Source organism: Pseudopipra pipra, chromosome 22 (assembly GCF_036250125.1).
Source record: "Pseudopipra pipra isolate bDixPip1 chromosome 22, bDixPip1.hap1, whole genome shotgun sequence".
NCBI lineage: Eukaryota > Metazoa > Chordata > Aves > Passeriformes > Pipridae > Pseudopipra > Pseudopipra pipra.
In genome coordinates, this window is record NC_087570.1 from 6,896,224 (window position 1) to 6,916,728 (window position 20,505).

General features: G+C 50.5%; 1 protein-coding gene across 18 annotated transcripts in view; it reads left to right on the plus strand.

Moving 5' to 3' along the window:
* Positions 1 to 20,505, plus strand: part of EIF4G3 (eukaryotic translation initiation factor 4 gamma 3) — a 143,315-nt gene that overhangs the window by 114,102 nt on the left and 8,708 nt on the right. For all 18 annotated transcript variants that reach the window (XM_064678748.1, XM_064678749.1, XM_064678751.1 and 15 more), the window contains 12 exons: positions 2,994 to 3,164; positions 4,139 to 4,336; positions 5,682 to 5,828; positions 6,096 to 6,332; positions 8,371 to 8,475; positions 9,846 to 9,978; positions 11,034 to 11,128; positions 12,696 to 12,789; positions 13,728 to 13,845; positions 15,216 to 15,439; positions 16,562 to 16,677; positions 18,766 to 18,938. In XM_064678748.1, coding sequence (XP_064534818.1) covers positions 2,994 to 3,164; positions 4,139 to 4,336; positions 5,682 to 5,828; positions 6,096 to 6,332; positions 8,371 to 8,475; positions 9,846 to 9,978; positions 11,034 to 11,128; positions 12,696 to 12,789; positions 13,728 to 13,845; positions 15,216 to 15,439; positions 16,562 to 16,677; positions 18,766 to 18,938 — 1,811 coding nt within the window. The remainder of the gene's footprint in view (positions 1 to 2,993; positions 3,165 to 4,138; positions 4,337 to 5,681; positions 5,829 to 6,095; positions 6,333 to 8,370; positions 8,476 to 9,845; positions 9,979 to 11,033; positions 11,129 to 12,695; positions 12,790 to 13,727; positions 13,846 to 15,215; positions 15,440 to 16,561; positions 16,678 to 18,765; positions 18,939 to 20,505) is intronic.

Genomic DNA, 20,505 nt, shown 5'->3' on the forward strand with positions numbered 1-20,505 from the left:
CTTTATGGTGTAGGCAAGACGTTGGGTGAGGAGATGCAAACAGATAAATTGGAGAGGAGAGGACAGGTCAGTCCTCGTGCCTGTGGCAGGATGAGTCTGCTTTGGCCGTCCTGAGAGGTGATGGAAACTTGAGTCACCTCAATTCTTGTGCTTCTTGGAAGGCAGAGCCTCTCCCAGCATTGAAGCTCAATTTTATCTTCTCCCTCAAAGCTTCTTGTGGAGGGAGAAGTGATTCTTTAATTCCTTGGATGTTTTAAAGCATTTCCGTGACTTGTGGCCTGAGTGGGAGCTCCAGGTCGGGCTGTGCTGCTCTGAGTCTTTGGCTCCTCTGCAGGAGTCTTGTCCCTTTTCTTTCTGCTTTCCTTTCCCCTCTCTTCATCCAAAGACAAGTAATGGAGTTTAACGCAGGAACACTTGGTAACTGCTCCGTGCCATTGGTGGGAAAGATTATCCCAGTGCAAGTGCCCCAGAACCATCTTTATTTACATGGCCTGGGGTACAGAAGGCCAGGCCTGAGCCCAGGCACCTCTTGAACTTGCTGCCGTGTAAATCTGGAACCAAAACCCCAGATTTTTTCTCTTAAAGGTTTGATCCATTTTATTACACATTCAAAGGAAGCTGCTGTTCACTGATTCAAAACCTAATTGAACAGTTTGAACCGAGTTTATTCACAGATATTGAAAACATAGAACCTCAAGGAAAGTCCTGGTTCTGTTGATGCACTGAAAGGTCTGGTCTTGAAGGCAGTTGGATGTGAGGAGGTTGTGACACGTGGCAGGCTGGTACTCAGGAGGTGCACAGGTGCTCCATGCATCCCTCAGTTTTTCCACACTCACCTCCTTCAGGGAGGGCTGTTTGCTCTAAAAGGGACCATTTGCATGGACCCTTCCCCGAGGAAGCTCCGGCCTCTGCAGCTCCGTCCCCGCGCGTTACACCCCGACACGCTCGGGAGGTCCTTCAGCCCAGAGCTGCCTCTGTGCTGGACATGGGGTGGCTGCAGGTCACCTCTCCTTGGCTTTGCCCCTGTCCCTGGGGGCAGTAAGCCCAAAGGTTTGGATTTGCAGGGCACACTCCCAGCCTGGCTCTGGTTTCTGGGCTGCCTGCCTGGCAGGAGGTGTGTGATGAGCTGCTGCTGCGTTACCGTCTGGGTTTTCAGCTGGAGGGAAGTTTCTTCTCTCCACGTTTGTGGCGTGGTCAGAACCTGGGCAGCAGAACTGTGCAAACAGGTGCAGCAGCAGAGGGGGGTTGGGAAGGTGGGGCTGTGCTCAGGCTTTGCTGCGCCCTACCAGTGCCGACCAAGGGCTCGGGGCGGGAGCCGACGGGGGCCGTAGGGAGGGATCGGTGGCTGCTTCAGGAACATGCCCCACACACAAAAGCTGGGGAAGGCTCCCTGTTCTCCCTGTCTTGTTCCGCTGTTGATTTCTCAGGAGCAATCAACTGGTGTGGTTGCCTTCCAAGCAGTTGAGGGTTGGATTTGATGACCTTGGAGGTCTTTTCCAGCCTTAATGATGCTGTGAACTATGGCCATGCCCAAAGGAGCTTGAATGTTCTGCTGGGTTATTTGTGTGTGTGCCAGGGGATCTGAACAGGGCTCTTCCTGGGTGGTGGGGCAGCAGGGTGACACACTGCTCCACGTAGCCCTGTCCCAGGCATTGCCTTGGCATACAGAGCATGTCATGGCATGAGGGTGTTGTCTTCTGACATCTTCCTCTGTTGCTGTTCTCCCACAAGGAAGCCCAGACAAGAGCTCCAGCAGTGCCAGTGACCGTGTTCATTCGCACACACTTACCTTGTGAAAGGCAAGTGGTTCAACTCCCACATCCCACTCCTACCATGAAGGAGGATTTTGCTTTTTAATAACACAAACCCAGGTTTGGGGCTGATCTATGACATAAGAGGCACCAGCCAAGAGCCTTTTCCTCCTCTTCAGTGAAGCTCTTGGAATAACCAGGATGCTTTGGCCTCTCTGGTGCTCGTTGAATGCCTTTGTTGAGCAGAGCAGTGTTTGAAATGGCCCATCTTCCACGAGGGGCTGCCTGCTGCCCTCTGAGGAGACGAATTACCGCCGTGGGAAGTACCGGGTTTGATAACGGAGTTTTGTTGTGGTGTTAATTTGTACCTTGAGGTTGGACATCTCTGATAAATGAGCTCAGAAATCTGAAGGAATGTGGGGGGAAGAACACTGTCCTGCCAGCACCTTGTACCTTTAGTCCTTAATGAGAAGCCCTCCGATGATGAAGAGGGGGTTTGGGGGCACCTTGGGCTCTACCACTTGTACAACTGGTGAAAAACTCCCCAGTTTTGGCAGTTGTTGTGCCTGGTTTGTCCGGGAGGAGCGTCACTTTCCACAGGACTGCAGAGGCACTTGGGGCGGTTTCAAAGCACTGTGCTCCCCACCCTTCTGTGAAACCTCACAGAGTTTGTCCTACATCTGTTAGGATCCATATTTAGACAAGGCAGGAGCTGCGCTGGTGCTCCTCCAGAGTGTTTTATGTAATTCCCATCTCAGAATGGCTCCGTTGGAAGCAGTCGCCAGTAAAACTCAACGTTTCTGGCAGAGAATACAGAAATGCTGATTTATCGTAGTCTGATTGCCTGGGATGGCACATTTGAAATACACCTGTGAGGACTTAGTCCTTACACACACTTTGCTGTGGTGTCTCAGTTCTGCAGTTCCTGGTTTCCCAGAGGCCGTGTTGGCCCGTTGGGTTCAGTCCTGTCCCGCTGTAGCAGCGTCCGGAGCGTCGCTGAGTGAGGTGGGCAGCGTCATCCCATATCTGCTTTGGGAAAAGCTGCCCGAGAGAAGCGTGTTTGGTGTCTCCATGTTCCTCTGACCACCCTGGAGCAGTGTGTTGGGTTTGAGGGACTCCTCAGAGTCCCGGAGGAGGTGCTGGTGGTCGGTGGTGCCATCGGAGGGTGTTGACGTGAGCCCAGAGTGTGTTATCCAGGAGTGAGTTTAAAAGGGGATATAACAAGGAATGTTTTTGTCCTAGTTGTTGAATGTTGGACCGAGGAGATCTCAGCCGGGCCAGAGGAGGGAGCCCAGGAAGATCATCACTGTGTGTGTGAAGGAGGATGTCCACCTGAAGAAGGCGGAGAACGCCTGGAAGCCGAGCCTGAAGAGGGAAAACCAAACCGAGGACCCAGAAAATGTCAAAACCCAGGTGAGAGCTTTGGTGGGCACATCTGAGGGTACAGCACCCTTCCCCAGGGCGAGGGGGGTAACCTGCCTTCAGCCTTGTCTCACACACTGCAAAAGGGCAAGGAATTCCAACTGGAATCCCAGCTGTCCCCTCCCTTGATGGTATTTTTCATGTGTTTATCCTTGACCTGGAGTTTAAATGCCAGTCCTGTATGTTAAACTGGGAACACCAGACAACCTACTACCTCTCTTCCAGGACTGCTTTTCTGTTGCTGTTTTACTGGAATATTTCTGTCCCCATCCTAAAGCAAACAGCCTCACACTTCCAGCACAGAACTTACTTTTCATCCCCTTTTAGACCATGTTTCTTCTCTGAACTTCACCAAGACTGAGGTTCCTCTGTAAAATCCCTCAGTTGGTCCTGCCCAGCCCAGCAAGCACCATCTGAAGCTCCCTCTGTCCTTCTCCCCCTCCTCTCCTCTGAGGGACAGTCACTCTGGGTAGAAGTGTTTGTCTGGTGGTCAGGCTTGTAATTTGTAGGATAAGTTGGGATGGTCTGGAAGGACACTGGAATTCTATTCTTGGAGCTAATGGTAGCATTGTCCTAATTATCATCCTGGAAAGGAAAAAACAAAATGCCTTAACCTGAGTATAGGAGAAGTGGTTGAAGGAGTCAGAGGCTGCTCCCTGTTTATTTCTGTCTCATGGATTAAATTGATATCAAGAAGAACATTTCTGACAGGAAGGGCTTTGTGCCTCTGTTGCACTTGAAAAAAGCATTTGGGAGTTTCCAAAAATCCTTCCCCACAGCCGTGGCCTTTGGTAGCCGAGTGAGAACTGGGGCTGGGCTGTGCAGAAGTGTGTGGTGTGTAACTCAGCTTCCCGGGCATCCCTGTGGGACACCTCCATCCATTCCCCTGGGATCTGCATCCTGGCTCGTTCCTGGAAGCCCCTGGCCCCCTTTGTGCCTGACCTGGCAGTTCTCGTGTCGTGCAGGAGCTGTTCCGCAAGGTACGAAGCATCTTGAACAAGCTGACACCCCAGATGTTCAACCAGCTCATGAAGCAGGTGACAGACCTGACGGTGGACACGGAGGAGAGGCTGAAAGGAGTCATTGACCTGGTCTTTGAGAAGGCCATCGACGAGCCCAGCTTCTCCGTGGCCTACGCCAACATGTGCCGGTGCCTGGTGACGGTAAGAGCCGCCCCATCCAGCGGGAAATGCCTCTGCGTGGTGAACCCCTGGAGCTGCTGGGCAGGGACAGGAATGTGGGGAGAGACTCAGTGTCTGAGTGTGAAGGAGATGAACTAATGCTGCATTTCTGGTTGTTGGCCGTGCCTGGGGCAGAGGGGGGATGTGTTTGGAGCTGAGGACTCCGCTCTGCCTGGTTGTGAGATGTGATGAGTCACGTTGGGGAGGTTCAGGGAATCATGGAATGGTTCATCATGGCTCATCCAGTCCCACCTGTGCTTTTTACCCCACATTAGGTTAATCCTGGGCTGAAAACACCAACTATGTCTGTCTCTGTGCTTTTGGGGGTTCAGGGTGCTTTCGTGTAGGATGCTCAGCTTGGTGAGTGTCTTCTAGTTTGGGGGAGCAGCTGGGTGTAAGAGCTGCAGGAGGAGAGAGTGGGGAAGGCATAATGTGGCTTCCAATGCCAATTAACACTATTAATTTTAATAATTATCTAACCCTGGAAGCAGTTAGATTTCATAAGGCACAAGGTAGGAGAGATGAATGAATTAGTTTTAATATTTGTGCACTTAAGAAGGACTAGAAACAGCCTTCAAGTCTTTTTTTTTTCCAACAAGAAAAGGAAAGAATAAAAAATCCATTCCAATTTTATCAGGTACACGTGCAAAGGGAAGATTGCAGCACAAATCCTGAGTGTAGTCAGGACTAGGTCTGCCTTTAGAGCCACCCCTCATGCTGCTGGTTTGCAGGGGATTCACAGAATCATCTCATGGAATCCCAGGATGGTTTGGGTTGGGAAGAACCTTAAAGCCCATCCAGTGCCACCCCGTGCCATGGGCAGGGACACCTTCCACCCTCCCAGGTTGCTCCAACCTGGCCTTGGACACTCCCAGGGATGGGGCAGCCACAGCTTCTCTGGGCAACCTGTGCCAGGGCCTCCCCCCTTCAGTGGGGGGGCACCCCAAGGTGCCAAGCCAGGCTGTCGCCATTCCCAGATGGTGAATTTGGGACAAAATAACCCTTTTTCTTGCAGCGAAGGCTCGAGTCTTCAGCACATAACAGAAGTGTTTTTTAAGCAGTGGGTGTTTCTGAGGGATCCTGTGGATGGAAATGTAATCCATCCCCGGGCGGAGGTGGTGTCAGCCAAGTTTGGAGTGTGACTTTACATCTGCAGTGTAAAACTCTGCTGGAAATCATGACGTGAGGCTTCACTTCCGCAGCCTCGTGGAGCGCTGGGGCTCAGGATGAAGAGCATAATAAAATGTTATGGGTGGCTTACAGGAACTTCACTCCTCTGTGGAGTTTATCCCAATTTCTGCTGATGTTTTTCTTCCTTCCCCTGCAGCTGAAGGTGCCCATGGCAGACAAACCCGGGAGCACAGTAAATTTCCGCAAGTTGCTGTTAAATCGCTGCCAGAAGGAATTTGAAAAGGACAAGGCTGACGACGACGTCTTTGAAAAGAAGCAGAAAGAACTCGAAGCTGCCACCACTGTAAGTGGTATTTTTCCCCATAAATCTCAGAGCTCACTCAGAAAATTACTTCCTTTTGAGACAGCCGTCGATTTGGGGGGAATTGTGGGGTGGATGGAGAGTTTGTTTCTGTCATTGTGACTGAGGATAATAAAAAATATTTGCCTTGATAGCGGGTTTTTACCGGCATCCTTCAGGGCTTTAGGAGAAAAAGAGTAAGCAGCGACTCTGAACTGGATCTTGTGCTCTGGGAGCGTGGTTTTACAGGGCTGTTCTGCTGGTTTGCAGCCAGAGGAGAAGACGCGGCTTCACGACGAGCTGGAAGAGGCCAAGGACAAAGCCCGGCGGAGATCCATCGGGAATATCAAGTTCATTGGGGAGCTGTTCAAGCTGAAGATGCTGACAGAGGCCATCATGCACGACTGTGTGGTGAAGCTGCTCAAGAACCACGACGAGGAGTCCCTCGAGTGCCTTTGCCGCCTGCTCACGACCATCGGCAAGGACCTGGACTTCGAGAAGGCAAAGGTGGGGCAGGAGCAGGAGCAAGGGATGAGGCTCCCTGGGCAGGGCTGGAAAGATGGGTGTGGAGTGTTTTTGTTTGAGGATTTGGTTTTCCTTCAGGAATTTCCAGGCAGCGTGAGGAATTCATCCGCTCTGCTGTGGCTGTTTCATCATGACCTGGCCTCGCTCCCTGCTCTGTAATAGATTCTGTGTCGTTTCCAACAGTGCTCTCCAGTTGTTGTTTCCAAAGATTTCATCCAAACACAAAGTCCAGAAGTGCTCAACACTTATATTTTCCAAATTGGATGTGCCTCTTTACTTGTAGTTCCCAAAACATTAATACTTAAGAGTTGTCTCTGCATCACTGAAAGTTTATGTTACCTACAAAATCCGCCATTTAATTGTGTTGGTCAGTTTAAATCTAAAAAACCCTCATTAACTGGTCCAAACCCCGACCTGAGCCTTGGGGGTGCCTTTATTTTGTGTCATCCTTGTCTCCAGCTGGGCTGGGCTGGGGCAGCTGCTCTGTAACAGCAGCACTCCCATGTCCTCCTCCCCATTTTCCAGCACATGTGTCTGGAGCACGGAAGATTACACACTCCGTGAGCTTCTCTTGGCACAGTCTGCTTCTCCTTTGCAAAAACCAGGCTTGGGATGAAAACCTCGAGGGTTTTGCCAGAAATCAGTGGGACTCAGCTCTGGAAACAAACGGAGCTAATTGTGTTCAGCTGCCCCGGGCTGGGAGTTCCTCTTCACGTGCTGGATCTCAGGGATCATGGTGGGTCAATCCTGAGCCTTAAGGGGAAGCACTTCCCCAAAGTGTTCTTTGAGCTCTGACCAAAACAGTGAAGTTTGTCAGCAGTCCCAGGCTGACCCCCTGTGCTGTGAACACAGCACTGTTACTGACACCGGTGTGACAGTGCCAGAAACAGGGATTGAATTCCCATCTGCTTTGGGAACAAAACAGGGGCTGACTTGTAAGCTGAGGTCAGGCTGGATGAGGCCTGGATGCTGTTCTGGTCTTTTTGAGTACTGTAAAAGGCAACATTTTGGGGCTCTATCAGATCCTGGACTCTCGAGCTGTGGCACAGTGGAGCAGGGGAGTTATTCTAGATGCTGTGTCCTGTCTTTGGGATCTCTTATTTCTATCAAGACTGAGTGAGAATCCTTGTTAATGGGGTAGACATTTTATTACGTGTTTTTATTGAACCTGAAGTGTTATTCATTGCTTTAATTAAAACTTCTGAACAAAGGCCACTGGAAATATTTCCCCATCATTCCCAGCTTTGGAAACATTTGCTCTCAGAGCTGGAACTTTCCAAAGCAAGGCCAGAACCAAATTTTAATGAGGTTTTTCTTGTTTGTTTAACTACAAGGGCAAGGTTTTTAGTGAAGGGAATGGGAAACACTTCAGAAAACTGCCCTGAAAGTCTTTATTTAAAACAGCCCAAGCCCTCATTAGGGAAAAAAGCTTTTTGGAGCCTGACGAGCCAAATTTAGACCTGACAGAGGCTTCTCTAATGATACAGTTTCATGGCTTAGTATGAACTGATTGGGATTCCATCACATCATGATTTTTTGGATGAAAAGTGGTTGTGGGATTTTATCCTTCAGTGCAGCCCGTTAAACTGCTCTTGCTGGGATTTGTGGTGCTGCTGCTCAGCCTGGCCCAGCTCAGACAGCTGGGGACTGAACCATGGAATGGTGTGACCAGGGTTAGTTTTGTACCCATTTAGTTCCCTGAGCCACTTTTTCTTGGGCTGGGGTGAGCACAGGGAGGAACTGAGATATATTTTTAATGGATGTAATGTTTACTGTGCACATGCAGAGGGTGTTGATTGTTTGGGTAATTAAAACCACAGGGAAGGTGTGTGCCCACACACTTGGGCCTCACTGCCTGCACATCCCACCTGGAAGGGGTGTACAAGAGCCAGCAGTCACCTCTCTGGAGAGCAGCTCCATGTCCCCAGGAATGCTGGAATGCAGGACCCACTGACTCCCCCCGAAGGAGTATTTTCATTTTCCTCCACAACACACTGATGCTGATGTTTTTCTTGTCCAGCCCCGCATGGACCAGTATTTTAATCAGATGGAGAAGATTGTGAAAGAGAGGAAAACCTCCTCAAGGATTCGGTTCATGCTCCAGGATGTGATAGACCTAAGGCTGGTAGGTGCCAACTGCATTGAATCATGGAATCCCAGGATGGTTTGGGTTGGAGGGACCTTAAAGCCCATCCAGTCCCACCTCCAACCTGGCCTTGGACACTTCCAGGGCTGGGGCAGCCACAGCTTCTCTGGGCACCCTGTGCCAGGGCCTCCTCACCCTCCCAGCCAACATTTCCTTCCCAATATCCCATCTAACCCTGCCCTCTGGCAGTGGGAAGCCATTCCCTGTGTCCTGTCCCTCTATCCCTTGTCCCCAGTCCCTCTCCAGCTCTCCTGGAGCCCCTTTAGGCCCTGGAAGGGGCTCTCAGGTCTCCCTGGAGCCCTCTCTTCTCCAGGTGAACTTCCCCAGCTTTCCCAGCCTGTCATGTTCCCTTGCATGTCTGGGCTGGAAGAGCTCTCATCCAAGAGCAGGGATTTACAGCACAAGTGGGATGTTAGGGGGAGGTCTGTGCTCCTTCTCCCAAAAATCTGACTGTTCAAGGACAGGAAATCTCTCCTTTGCCCTGAGGGTGCCTGTGGTCAGCACAAGTGCAGTGCAGGGTGAAGATGTGACCATGTGTGGTACAAACCTTCCCAGCACCATTCATTTCCCCTCAGAGGAAGAGAAATCCTGTGTCAGCTCAGATTTGGCCAGCAGGCAGCCTGACCAAAGGCCTGAGAGGGTCTTGCTCAGAGCCCAAACAGCTGTTTTGGAGCTGGTTTGGGTTTTTTAAAGGCTGCAGTCACTGCTTTGGCTGCAGGGCCCATAATTACCCCCAGAGCTGTGCTGAGACTGTAGCAGGATAAACCCAGTCTGGTTATTCCAGGCCTGGAAGGGTCTGGGCAGTGCATGGCTGAATGGGCACATCAGCAGGGGAAATGTTCTGTGCAGAGGCAGCTGCACCTCTCTCTGCAGGATTCCTGTCTCAGCCATCACCATCCCTGGATTGGCAAAGTACCAGCTCCACATAAAATCAGTCACTTCTTGCTTTTTTATTTTCAGGGTTTCATTTTTTCCCTCAAGCTCGGAGGAAAGGCTCCAATAACTGTGTCAGTCATCATAAACAGAGAGTGACAGCAGCCTCCCTCTAGTCCTCCTCTCTCCTCTGAACCTAGAAAGAGTGGGAAGCTGGGAATGTGCAGCTGCTGGGGGTTCACATGGCTTGAATTCAGTCAGGTCTTCACTGCAGCCTCCATTCTCCAGCACAAGCTCTGTACCAGAGTACATCACTTTGGCCTCTGGTGCTGGAATAAGCATGTCCCCAACGTGTCCCAGCTCCACAGAATTTCCCCAGCCCTCTCAGACATGACAAGGGTGGGAGGATTAGGCCTTCTTTGTGATATTTGAATTCCCTGGAAGTTTCCTTGAGCACGTGTTTGCCTCTTCCCCAGTGCAACTGGGTGTCCAGGAGAGCAGACCAGGGCCCCAAGACCATCGAGCAGATCCATAAAGAAGCCAAGATTGAAGAGCAGGAAGAACAGAGGAAGGTACAACAACTCATGACCAAAGACAAGAGGAGACCAGGTAAAGTAAAAGCCACGTTGGCTGCTCATTTCACATCCAGTGGCCATAGAGGGAACCCCACAGAAAAGAGAACAATCTCTTTTTGCTTTATTCCTGAATGTAGAGAGCAAAGAGAATTGAGGCCTGATTATGGCAGAGGCTGGAGAGGGAACAGACTTGCCTTGGATTGGCTGTGGGGATTTTTCAGGGGCAAATCCCGTGGGTGAAAAGAACCAAGCACAAGCCAACAGTGCTGAAGTTTTCCATTCTTGCACCCCCTGTTTGGTTTGTGACAGGCTGCCAGGAATCTGGGAAACAAGTTATTACATAGAAGTCAGATTTGCCATCCATTCTCGTGCACCACAGTCTCATTTCAGGGGAATAGCACTTAATTTGGAGAGTAACCATGTTGTCTTCAGCTGTTAAACTTGTGAGGTGCTGACTGTGCATGAAGGACTGTCTTGACATTACCTTAAACTGCTCCTGGCCCTTGGGCCTGGCGCTGCCTGAAGATGAACTTGGAGTGACTGGGAAAATGAGCCCTGACACAGAGCAGGGCAAGGAGAAAGTCACCTTTGGGATTCTTCAGTACTGAGGATTGTCAAGTGAAAGTGCTGTGAAAACAGAGCATAAAGAAAATACATGTAGATTTTGTTTTAATTATCCTAAAAGTGGTGTCAGGAGAAGGTGAGGAGCCTGGGAGTGCCTGAGGGGTTCTTTGTCAGACCAAGCACTGCTGAAATGTGTGGAACAAGTGTGGTCAGGGAAGGCATTTCACCTGCTCCTCCCATGAGCTGTGAACACACAACATCCACAGCTGTGTCCAGAGCTCTGTGTCCAGAGCACAGGGAGATCCAACCAGGAACAGTCCCTACCAAAACCAGCCCTTAAAGTACTGAGAGCTTTTATGTCAAGGCTGTTTTGTAAGAATAAAGTCAGGCAGGCTGGTTGTGTCATCTTAGTGTGAAGAAAGGCTGCAAAAGACGTTCCTCAGCCCAGATGTGCCAGGTTGGTCCCTCTCCTTGGAGCCTGGAGCAGTGGGACGAGCTGAGGGTGGTTGTGTTTGTTGCCTGCAGGTGTCCCACGGGTGGATGAAGGCGGTTGGAACACTGTGCAGGGGGCAAAGAACAGCAGAGTGCTGGACCCCACCAAGTTCCTTAAAATCACCAAGGTAGGTGCCAGCACTGGGCTCCTTCGGAGCAGTAAAAATGCCAAGGTCTTGCCTTGCTGGATGTGCCCTCCAGGAGAGACTGGGACAGTGTGTACAGGGCAGAACTTGGGGCTGGGATGTTTTGAATCCCCAGAGTTAATACTGTGCATAAATAAAGCACAAGGGAAGGCTCTGTTATCTTCTGGATGTTCCTGTTCTGTTTGTTCTGAGGGAGAGGAGCGTGCAGACATTCTTCCTCAGGTTCACAGTGTCCTTCTTGTGGTTGGAAAATCTGCATTTCATTCAGTCGTGAGAACGTGAGTCAGGGTGTCGTGGGAGGTGGGGATGCAGCACATCCCTGGCTGTTACTGAGGGGTCTCAACCACCTGTCTGATGGAATTCCTTGGCTGCCTCAAGTTCTCGAGCCCCTGTTCTGACACTGCTCCTCAATAAAAGGAGGAGGCCGCGTCCAATATGACGTGTCACAGATGGCAGGATCGAAAGGATCAGGGAGAATGGGAAGAGCTGTGTCTCCTTTCAGAGTGTTTATGGACCTCTGTGGCCTGGTTACATCCCCCAGTATGTGATAAACTTTGAGAGCTATCTTCCAGAGGAGCATCTTCCTGTTATTTCACCATCAGAGTGGTGGGTTTGGGACATTTTGTCAGGCTGAAGGTTTAGGGAAGTTGGAGATTTCTCCTTTTTTAATCTTCAGAACAGGTCTGGGTTTTCTCACCAAGGAGAACTCTGGCCTTCACATAAATCAGGTGTCTCCTAAAAGTTCCCTTGTCCCACTTAATGTCACTCTCCCTGAATTTTACACTCAGTGCCTGAATTCCTGCAAAGCTGTAAACCAGGACCTGGACAGACTACAGCCCTTCTGCAAATTCAATCACTTTGTTCCTTCTGGAAGTCATAAAACAGACTCCAGATCTTCATTAGCAGGAGGGATTCAGCCTGTTCTGCCTGGGCTTTTCACCTGGGAAAAGCCCTTCTCCTCCGTTCCATGCAAATGGAGCTGGTTCCACAGCAGCTGCTTTGTTGGAAGGAGAGAGGAGCTCACCAGAGATCTGTGGGGTCACAACCTCCTGGTCAATAAATTCACCCACTGAGCACTGTAAAATCCATGTTCTGTCCTTGTCAGACACCACTTACCTCCAAGTTCTGCGACCTGTTGTCATCCTTCACCCTCTGGATTCTGTTTGTTGCCCTTCAGATCCCCCCAAAAGCCGTGACTGGAGGGTTGAATGGACAGTGGAACTGGTTTGCACATCACAAACAAACTGAACGTCTTCCAGTTTCTGATATACTGAGCTTTTCCACCTTACTGAGCTTCAGAACTCCCAGGAAAAAAGCAGCTCCTGATCACTTGAATGTCAGAGTGTTTTTCACTGACCTTTGGAAGAGGCTCTTTGTGATGCCCTTCGTTGTTGATGTCCTCTGTCTTTGGCCAGGGTTTGGTCTTCCAAAAATGTGTTAAAGTGTGTTTTGGTGTTCACAGAACAGGGATTGTTGCCAAAAAATACCCCATTTTTAATGAAACTGTACGATTTGCCCTTGTCATGGACTGTCATGGTGTGTTTTACAGCCCACAATAGATGAGAAGATTCAGCTCGTGCCTAAAGCCCAGTTGGGCAGCTGGGGGAAGGGCAGCAGTGGTGGAGCCAAGGCAAGCGAGATGGGTAAGTTGGGATGGATCCTCACCCTGGGCTTTGCTGCCAGAGAGCAGGTCTGGGTGGGTTCACAGAACCACAGAACCATGGAATAGCCTGAGCTGGAAGGGACCCACAGGGATCATCCAAGTCCAACTCCTGGCCCTGCACAAAACACCCCAATTTCCCAGCCTATGGCCAGGACACTGCTTGCCCTCCTCTGCACCCCAGGGTTGCAGCTAAACCTCTTGAAGTAGCAGACAGGGCTGTTTCTGTCCATAAGTCACAGAATCCCAGAATGGTTTGGGTGGGGAGGGACCTTAAAGCTCATCTCATTCCATGCCCTGCCATGGCCAGGGACACCTTCTGGTGTGGGGAAGGTCCAGGGGATCCTGTTCCACTTAGGGATCAGCTGTCCACGTACAGCTCCTCAGCCCACACCCCCAGCCACGTGTCCACAGAACCACAGAATATCCTGAGCTGGAAGGGACCCACAAGGAGCATCCAGTCCAGCCTCTGGCCCTGCACAGACACCCCAACAATCCCACCCTGTCCCTGAGAGCTTTGTCCAAACCCTCCTGGAGCTCTGGCAGCCTTGGTGCTGTGCCCACTGCCCTGGGGAGCCTGTTCAGTGCCAACCACCCTCTAGGGAGAGGAGCAATCACCCCTTTTCCTGATATCCAACCTAACCCTCCCTGGCACAGCTCCAGCCGTTCCCTGGGTCCTGTCACTGGGCACAGAGAGCAGAGGTCAGAGCTGCCCCTCGGGAGGAAGCTGCAGACCCCCAAGAGTCTCCTCCCCTCCCTGGGTGCCCTCCTGACAGTCAGTCAGGCTAAAGCAGGGCAGGACCAGCCTTTTCCCTTAGTTCTCTCCCCATCACTCCAGCCCCAGCTGCTGTGTCACTTTGTGATGCTGAGGTGTCACCACTCCTGACCTCGTTCCTCTGCTCTGTTCTTTGCAATCCCCAGACTCCTTGCGACCAAGTGCCACAAGTCTGAACAGGTTTTCTGCCCTGCAGCCTCCAGTCTCCCCCGTTTCTGCCTCATCCGCATCTTCCGAACTCGAATCCCGCAGGGCCTTAACGAGGTGAGTGCTGCTCTTGGCTGCCTCTGCATCTGCACTTCACACCTGCTGCTCTGCCTGCCAGCACTCAGAAAGAATTCCTTGCCTTTCCAGGAATGGCTGTGTCTGTTTTCCCCTCTGAGTTAACTTTAAACACGTGTGTATTTTAAAATATCGTGGGAGAGACGGGTGGAATTAATTTTTAAAGACGTTTCGATGAATGTTTTAGTTTCCACTTCACCCTTCAGCTAAGGGTGGTTGTTTATAACAGATTAAAAGCTCTTCAGATAAAATGTGGTAGTAAATAGGTTGGATTTAATGGCTGTGAATTCAGCCAGGTCAGCAGGTTTATTTATACAGAAAAACAGACCTAAAACCTTGCAGAAATGTGCTTAAAGCACCGTGTGTGACCCTTCCCATCAGGTGTGACTGACCTGGCCGTGCTCCCACATCCCACAAAAGGCTGCACAGCCTCTCTCACACCCTGATTCCATCAGGGCTGCAGCCACTCCAGCTTGTAGCATGAAACATGTATTAACCCTCAATAATTTATTAGCTCTAGACATGGTTTATAAATGTACAGTTCATTTAAAATGCCACTGGTTCTTCCTTCCAGTACACATGAGCTGCTGTAGTGTTTTCCCGGGTTGTGCCTCTAATCTTTTCCCTCCTATTTCACCTAAAACTTGGGCTTAACTGGAAATTGTTCTATTTTGGAATTGGTTTGCCCATCTTATTCATTAACACAATAATTAATAGGGCAGGTCCCTGTCACCTGTTGCTGGGAGCCTTCACTGTTTGGAAGGTATTTTTGAGTAAATGGCTAAAAAATAGAAGTCTCATGGAATCACAGAATGGTTCGTGTGGGAGGGACCTTAAAGACCATCCTGTTCCACCCCTGCCATGGGCAGGGACACCTTCCACTAGCCCAGGTTGCTCCAAGCCCCGTCCAACGTGGCCTTGGACACTTCCAGGGATCCAGGGGCAGCCACAGCTTCTCTGGGCAACCTGTGCCAGGGCCTCCCCACCCTCACAGCCAGGAATTCCTTCCCAATATCCAATCTAAATATCTCATCCCATTTCTCAGTAGAACAGAGCCTTTACTCATAAACTCCACTGTTTCATGTGTCAGACAGGTGCTGTAGGGGCATCATTGCTTTTCCATGTGTTCTCTAGGAAGCGTTGGCTCTGCCTGTCCACTCTGAATGTTTGTGTTTGTGTGTCTCTGAGACTGAGTTAATTTTCATTATATTCTGTGTAGCTACAACTGTAAAAATTGAGTGAGGTTTGGGTCGTGGAGTTGTTTTTCCCTGCAGTTACTCTAAAGCCATGGAGTGCCTTTCCTAGCAGGGGTTGCTTGAGCCACATCCCCTGAGTGTGTTTCTGTCCCGCAGTCGCGGGAGCACGGGCAGGGAGAAGAACGACAAACCTCTGCCCCCTTCCCTGTCCCGCCCCAACACCTTCCTGCGGGGCAGCAGCAGCAAAGAGCTGCTCCTGGACAATCAGGCGCAGGAGGAGCAGCGCAGGGAGATGCTGGAGACGGTGAAGCAGCTGACGGGCGGGATGGAGATGGACAGGAACAGCACCGAGGCGGAGAGGAGCAAAGCCAAGGAACCCGGTGAGCGGCTCCTCCACGCTCGGGGGGTCTGGAGGTGGGAAAACCTGCCAGGAGCAGGGACAGGTTTCTGTGCAGGGGTGGGAAGTGTTGTCAGGCGGGGGGCACAGCTGAGTCAGGCAGGCCTGGGCCTCATCCCTCTCACCAGCTCCTCTGTAGGATCCGTGGACCTGAAAGGCTGCAGGAACTGACACAGCACCCCCCCACCATCCTGTCACTGTCCCACTGGTTTGTGGGCTCAAATCAGTGTCAGTTCTTCAGAAATGCTTCTTCAGTGCCCAGTAAAGCCTTGTCTGCCCTTTCCAAACATTCCCCAGGGGCAGGGCAGGGATTTGGGTCTGGAACAGGGGGTTCACAGCAGCTTTTTGGTGCCGTGTTGTTGCCAGCCCTCCTCCCAAGCCAGCCTTGGTGCAGCAGGGGGGGTGGCACCCACTGGGGTGACTCGTCTGTCACCTTGTCGGTGCTGCAGCTCCTGCTTTTCCCTCCTGTCAGCTGGAGCTGATTTGTTCGTGAGAAAATGCTGAGGACACTTAGGGTGATGTTCCCTGGGGACAGAACCTTTATGATAAGTCCAGTGTTCCGCTCCTTCCCTGGGAAACATCTCCACTGCCACGGACGGCACACGCTCCTTGTGGAGCTTTGGGATGTTGTAGAGGACTCCATGGGACCAGGGTTCTGGGCTGTGATCGGGACATTGCCTTGGGCTGCTGCCCGTTGCAGTCAGTGTTTTAACTTTGCCATGTCCTGCACCAGCTCCCAGTTAATTATTTGGTGTTGATGGAGAGCTTTGAAGGTGCTCCACCTGTGCCATTGCCAGCTGTGCTCCTGCAAGACCAAGTTACAGGAATACTGGGAGTTCATAGAGGGGATGGAGCTGGGAAAGAATCCCAGAATGGTTTGGGTTCGAAGGGACCTTAAAGCCCATCTCATTCCACCCCCTGCCATGGGCAGGGACACCTTCCACTAGCCCAGGTTGCTCCAAGCCCCGTCCAAGAAGTGCCCCGTGCCTGAGGATGGGACAGGGAACACACCTGCTCCAGTGGCTTCTGTTTTCAGAATGTCATCTCTAAAATGATGCTGGTTTTCCTTTCCCAAACACGTTTTTTTTTGTTGTGTTTCCACCAGCCAAGCCAGAAGCTCCTCCAGCTCCAGTGCAAGAAAAGCCTTCATTGTCAGAAGAGGAAATAGAGAGAAAATGCAAATCTATCATTGATGAGTTCTTGCATATTAATGATTTTAAGGTAAGCAAGATGAAAGCCTCACTTAGCAGAAGGCTCTGCAGGGCTGGAGTGCTTTCTCTGCAGGAACTGTGTGAGCACCCAGCCCACACAGAGGCAACAGAACTGGTGGGAACAGACAAAATCTGGGCAGCAGCAGCAGCTCTGTGAACATTTTTAGGACACTTGTCTTCCAAACTCATTTTCTGCCCTGCTGGTAATAGGAAAAATAGCCCAGGCTGTGTGTTTTAAGTAGCAAGATGTATGTGATCTGTCATGAATCACTGAGCAGCTCCATAATAACAGCAATTTTGGAAGCAGAAAAACTAGTGAGAAAATAAACAGAGGTTTTCATTTAGTTATCAAAGCATGTGCTGTTCTGATCTGGAGGCAGATAAAGCAATACTAAATATTGAACAAACCACTCCAGAGGATTTTTAATAAACATTGGAAATTACTGAGCAGCTGTCATCACTTCCTAGTTAAAAGGTTGAAATTTTGTTTCCCTTGTAAAAGGGTTTTTTAGCTCACCCAGGGAGTTTGCAAGAAGTGTTACATTGGCTGCAAAGCTGCTTCGTTTGATCTTTCACAGAAAGAAATTTTAAAACCTGCCAAGTTTGAAATGGCAGCACTTGGGAGTTGCTGGTTTGGCACCCTAAAAGCAGAGTTGCTGCTTCCATTTCATAAGGCTTCCAATTAATAATCGGAAAGAGGAATATTCTCGTGATGGAGTGTTTGGAGTTCACATCTAGTTATTAGGATAAATTATTAAATACTGGTTTGGAGAGGAAGAACCCTGCTTTGGTTGGCAGTGTGCTGCAGAGGGCTGGCCTGGGGCAGGGGGCTGCCGAGCCAAGGAGCCTCCACTCCTTTTCCTTCTTAGGATGGACTCCAGAGGTTCCCTCTGGATGTTTGGGGTGAAGGAGCTTCTTTGGTTTTCTGTTTGCAAATACAGGGATGAATTTCTGTGGCAGGGTGGAAATGGAGCTGAATTGCACTAGACAGGGCAGGGCTGGTTAAAATCCATGGGATCAGGCTGTTTGTTTGCACCAGGGGTTACTGGATAGTGGGGAATTCTTGGTGCTCTTCAGGTGCAGCGAAGCTTAAACTCAGTTTAAACTCGTGTTCCTGCAGCTGCCCCTGAGGGAGTCACCGGGGTGCAGGTGATGTGAACATTGTGTCACTCCTGCCTTTCACAGGAGTATGATCTTCTGAGTGTGACCTGCCTGTGGATTCAAACTGCTGAGCTGGAGCTGTGCACCAGTGTGTGGTGACAGCAGGGTCAGCCAACAGCATTCCCTGTGTGTCCTGGGACACTGGGATCCATTGGGCACTGGCTGGGACCACCAGGCTTCTGACCTGTGTAAAGAAGCCATTCAGAACCTGTGGAAATGTGTGTGGGGTGTCAGGGGTGGATCCCTCAAGGCACAGCCTGGTCACAGAGCAGGGGGCTGTGCTCAGGAAGCCCCTGAGCTCTGTGGGCTGGACCCAGAAGGTCCTGGTGATGGCAGTGGGGATTTTTGATGTGTGGCACTGAGTGCTGCTCTGAGAGTCTCTACTGAAGTGTTTTCTTTGCTTGGGATACAAAGTGCTCAGCCCAGAAAGGAGGAGCTTTAGAAAGGGGAGATTTGCCTCCAAACGCTCCTCAGCTGTTTTCTGCCTCTTGATGTGATGTGGGTTTGTAACACTGGCATTTGTGCCGGGTCAGATCAGTGACAGATCTAACCTGGTGCCCTCTTTTTGACTTGGCTTGATGTTTAATGCAATGAGAGGCGTTTTGAGGGCATCCAGAAGACAATTCTCTCCTTTCACTGAGCAGCCAAATGGCTGGAATGCGATTGTGTGCTTTAAAAATTGTTACCTGGGTGGTATAAATTCCATTATTATTCTATTATTCCATTATTCTTCTATTATTCCATTATTAATATTACTGTTGTTGTTATTACTCAGTTGCCACCTCAGTGGCGATTCACGATGAGGTTCCTGGTTCAGCATTGGCCTGGCAGCCTCACTAAAAGCTCATTTCCCCCAGATTCCCCTCTGTTCCAGCAGCAGGTGCTGCTGTGCCCGTTGCTGGTGTCCCCAGCTCAGGGTGCCCGTGTTGTCCCGCAGGAAGCGATGCAGTGCGTGGAGGAGCTCAGCACCCAGAACCTGCTGCCCGTGTTCGTGCGCGTGGGAGTGGAGTCGACGCTGGAGCGGAGTCAGATCACCAGGGATCACATGGGCCAGTTGTTGCATCAGCTGGTGCAGTCGGGGAAGCTGAGCAAGCAGGATTTCTTCAAGGGGTTGGTATTCTGCATCCGTGGGACGGGTTCTTTTCCTCAGGGTTCCCTGCGAGTGGACGCTGTGCTGGAGGGGAAGGATTGCCCACCTTGCTTTGGTGTCCTGCCCTCTCCACACATTCCTTTTGAAGGAGTATTTTCACCTTGGTCTATTTATAATACAATTATTGTAATCTATTTTAAGTATTTCAGATGGTTGTAGTGAATGTAAATGCATTCATATTTATATCAGTATTTATTTCTAAGCAGATCTGGAGGTGTCTGTTTAATTGTGTGTGTTTAGATCTCTGTTCTGTCACACATTTGTCCATGTTTGTTTTGGCAAATCACTGGATATGACTGAAAGAGGAAGAATTCAGAAACCTTCATGTGACATTAATACCTGGAGGCTCCTCAGCCTGAAGTCCTGTTCATCCACAGAGCTGCTCTCCCACTGGGAAAAAGGCTTTACCCACGTGATGCTGTTTCTCAGGACACCTCACCCTGGAGTGGACGAGCCCTCAAGGGGCTGAGGAGGAGAACGTGCACCAGATGGGTTAAACCTGCCCCAGGAGACCCAGTTTTGGCTGCTGGCTCATTTCAGCTCTCTGGGTTTTGTGTTCCCAGCCTGGTGTCCCATCCTGAAAGGATCCATGTTCCCAGGGAGGTCCCTGGCACCGCTCATAGAGCAGGGTGGGTAAAACAGGGATGACCACAAGCACAGCCAGTGAACAAGCAGAAGAAATAACACTTCAGGCACCAAGTTTCTGAGGAGTTGGCTCTGGTGGTTGCTGCTTTTGTTTGAATCCTGTGCCATCGTGGTATCGCTCCGACGGGGATCTCCCTGTGCCTGTGGCTGTCCCTGGATTTCACCGGAACCACAGGAAAAGTTCAGGCAGCCTGAGCTCCAAACCATATGGACCAGCAGGAGAAGTGTATCTCCACAGGGAGTACACTCGTGTCCACACAGCACTGGTGGTCAGAAGGGCTTGATTGAAGGGATGAATTTCCATAATGGATTGTGATTGAAGCTGTTCCGGTGTTCCCTGGAGTGTGGATAAGTGGTTGGGATGGCAAATAAGTAGGATCATGATGAAACAGTGGGATGTGGGGTCTGAATGTGGCAAAAACAACAGGAAATGGCTCCTGAAGATGATGGAAGGGCAAGTGGGTCTCAATGGGTGCATGAGGAGAACACCAAAACCCACTTCACTTACGCAGGAGAAATTACCACGGAATGAGGGGTGTGGGATGAGACCTGGTCCCAACCACGTCTGGGGAGATGCACAACAGTTTCTGGCAGAAAGGTTTGGACAGACCTGGGCTGAAGGAGCAGCAGAGGATGCAAAGAACAAAGCAAAGGAGGTGGTTTCTGAGTTTGAAACACGAGGGAAAATGTTCATTTACAGTCACTAAACTAGACCCCAGAATTTTCAAGGTTTTCGAGGAGAAAAGAACCATGACAACAACTGGAAGGAGAGCAGAAAAAGGATGATCTTGTACCAGGCTCCTGCAAGGGTTTTGTGGGAAAGAAGAGTTTTGAGCCATTCTGGAAACTCTGTCATTGGGGAGCAGTTCTGTAATTCCTGCT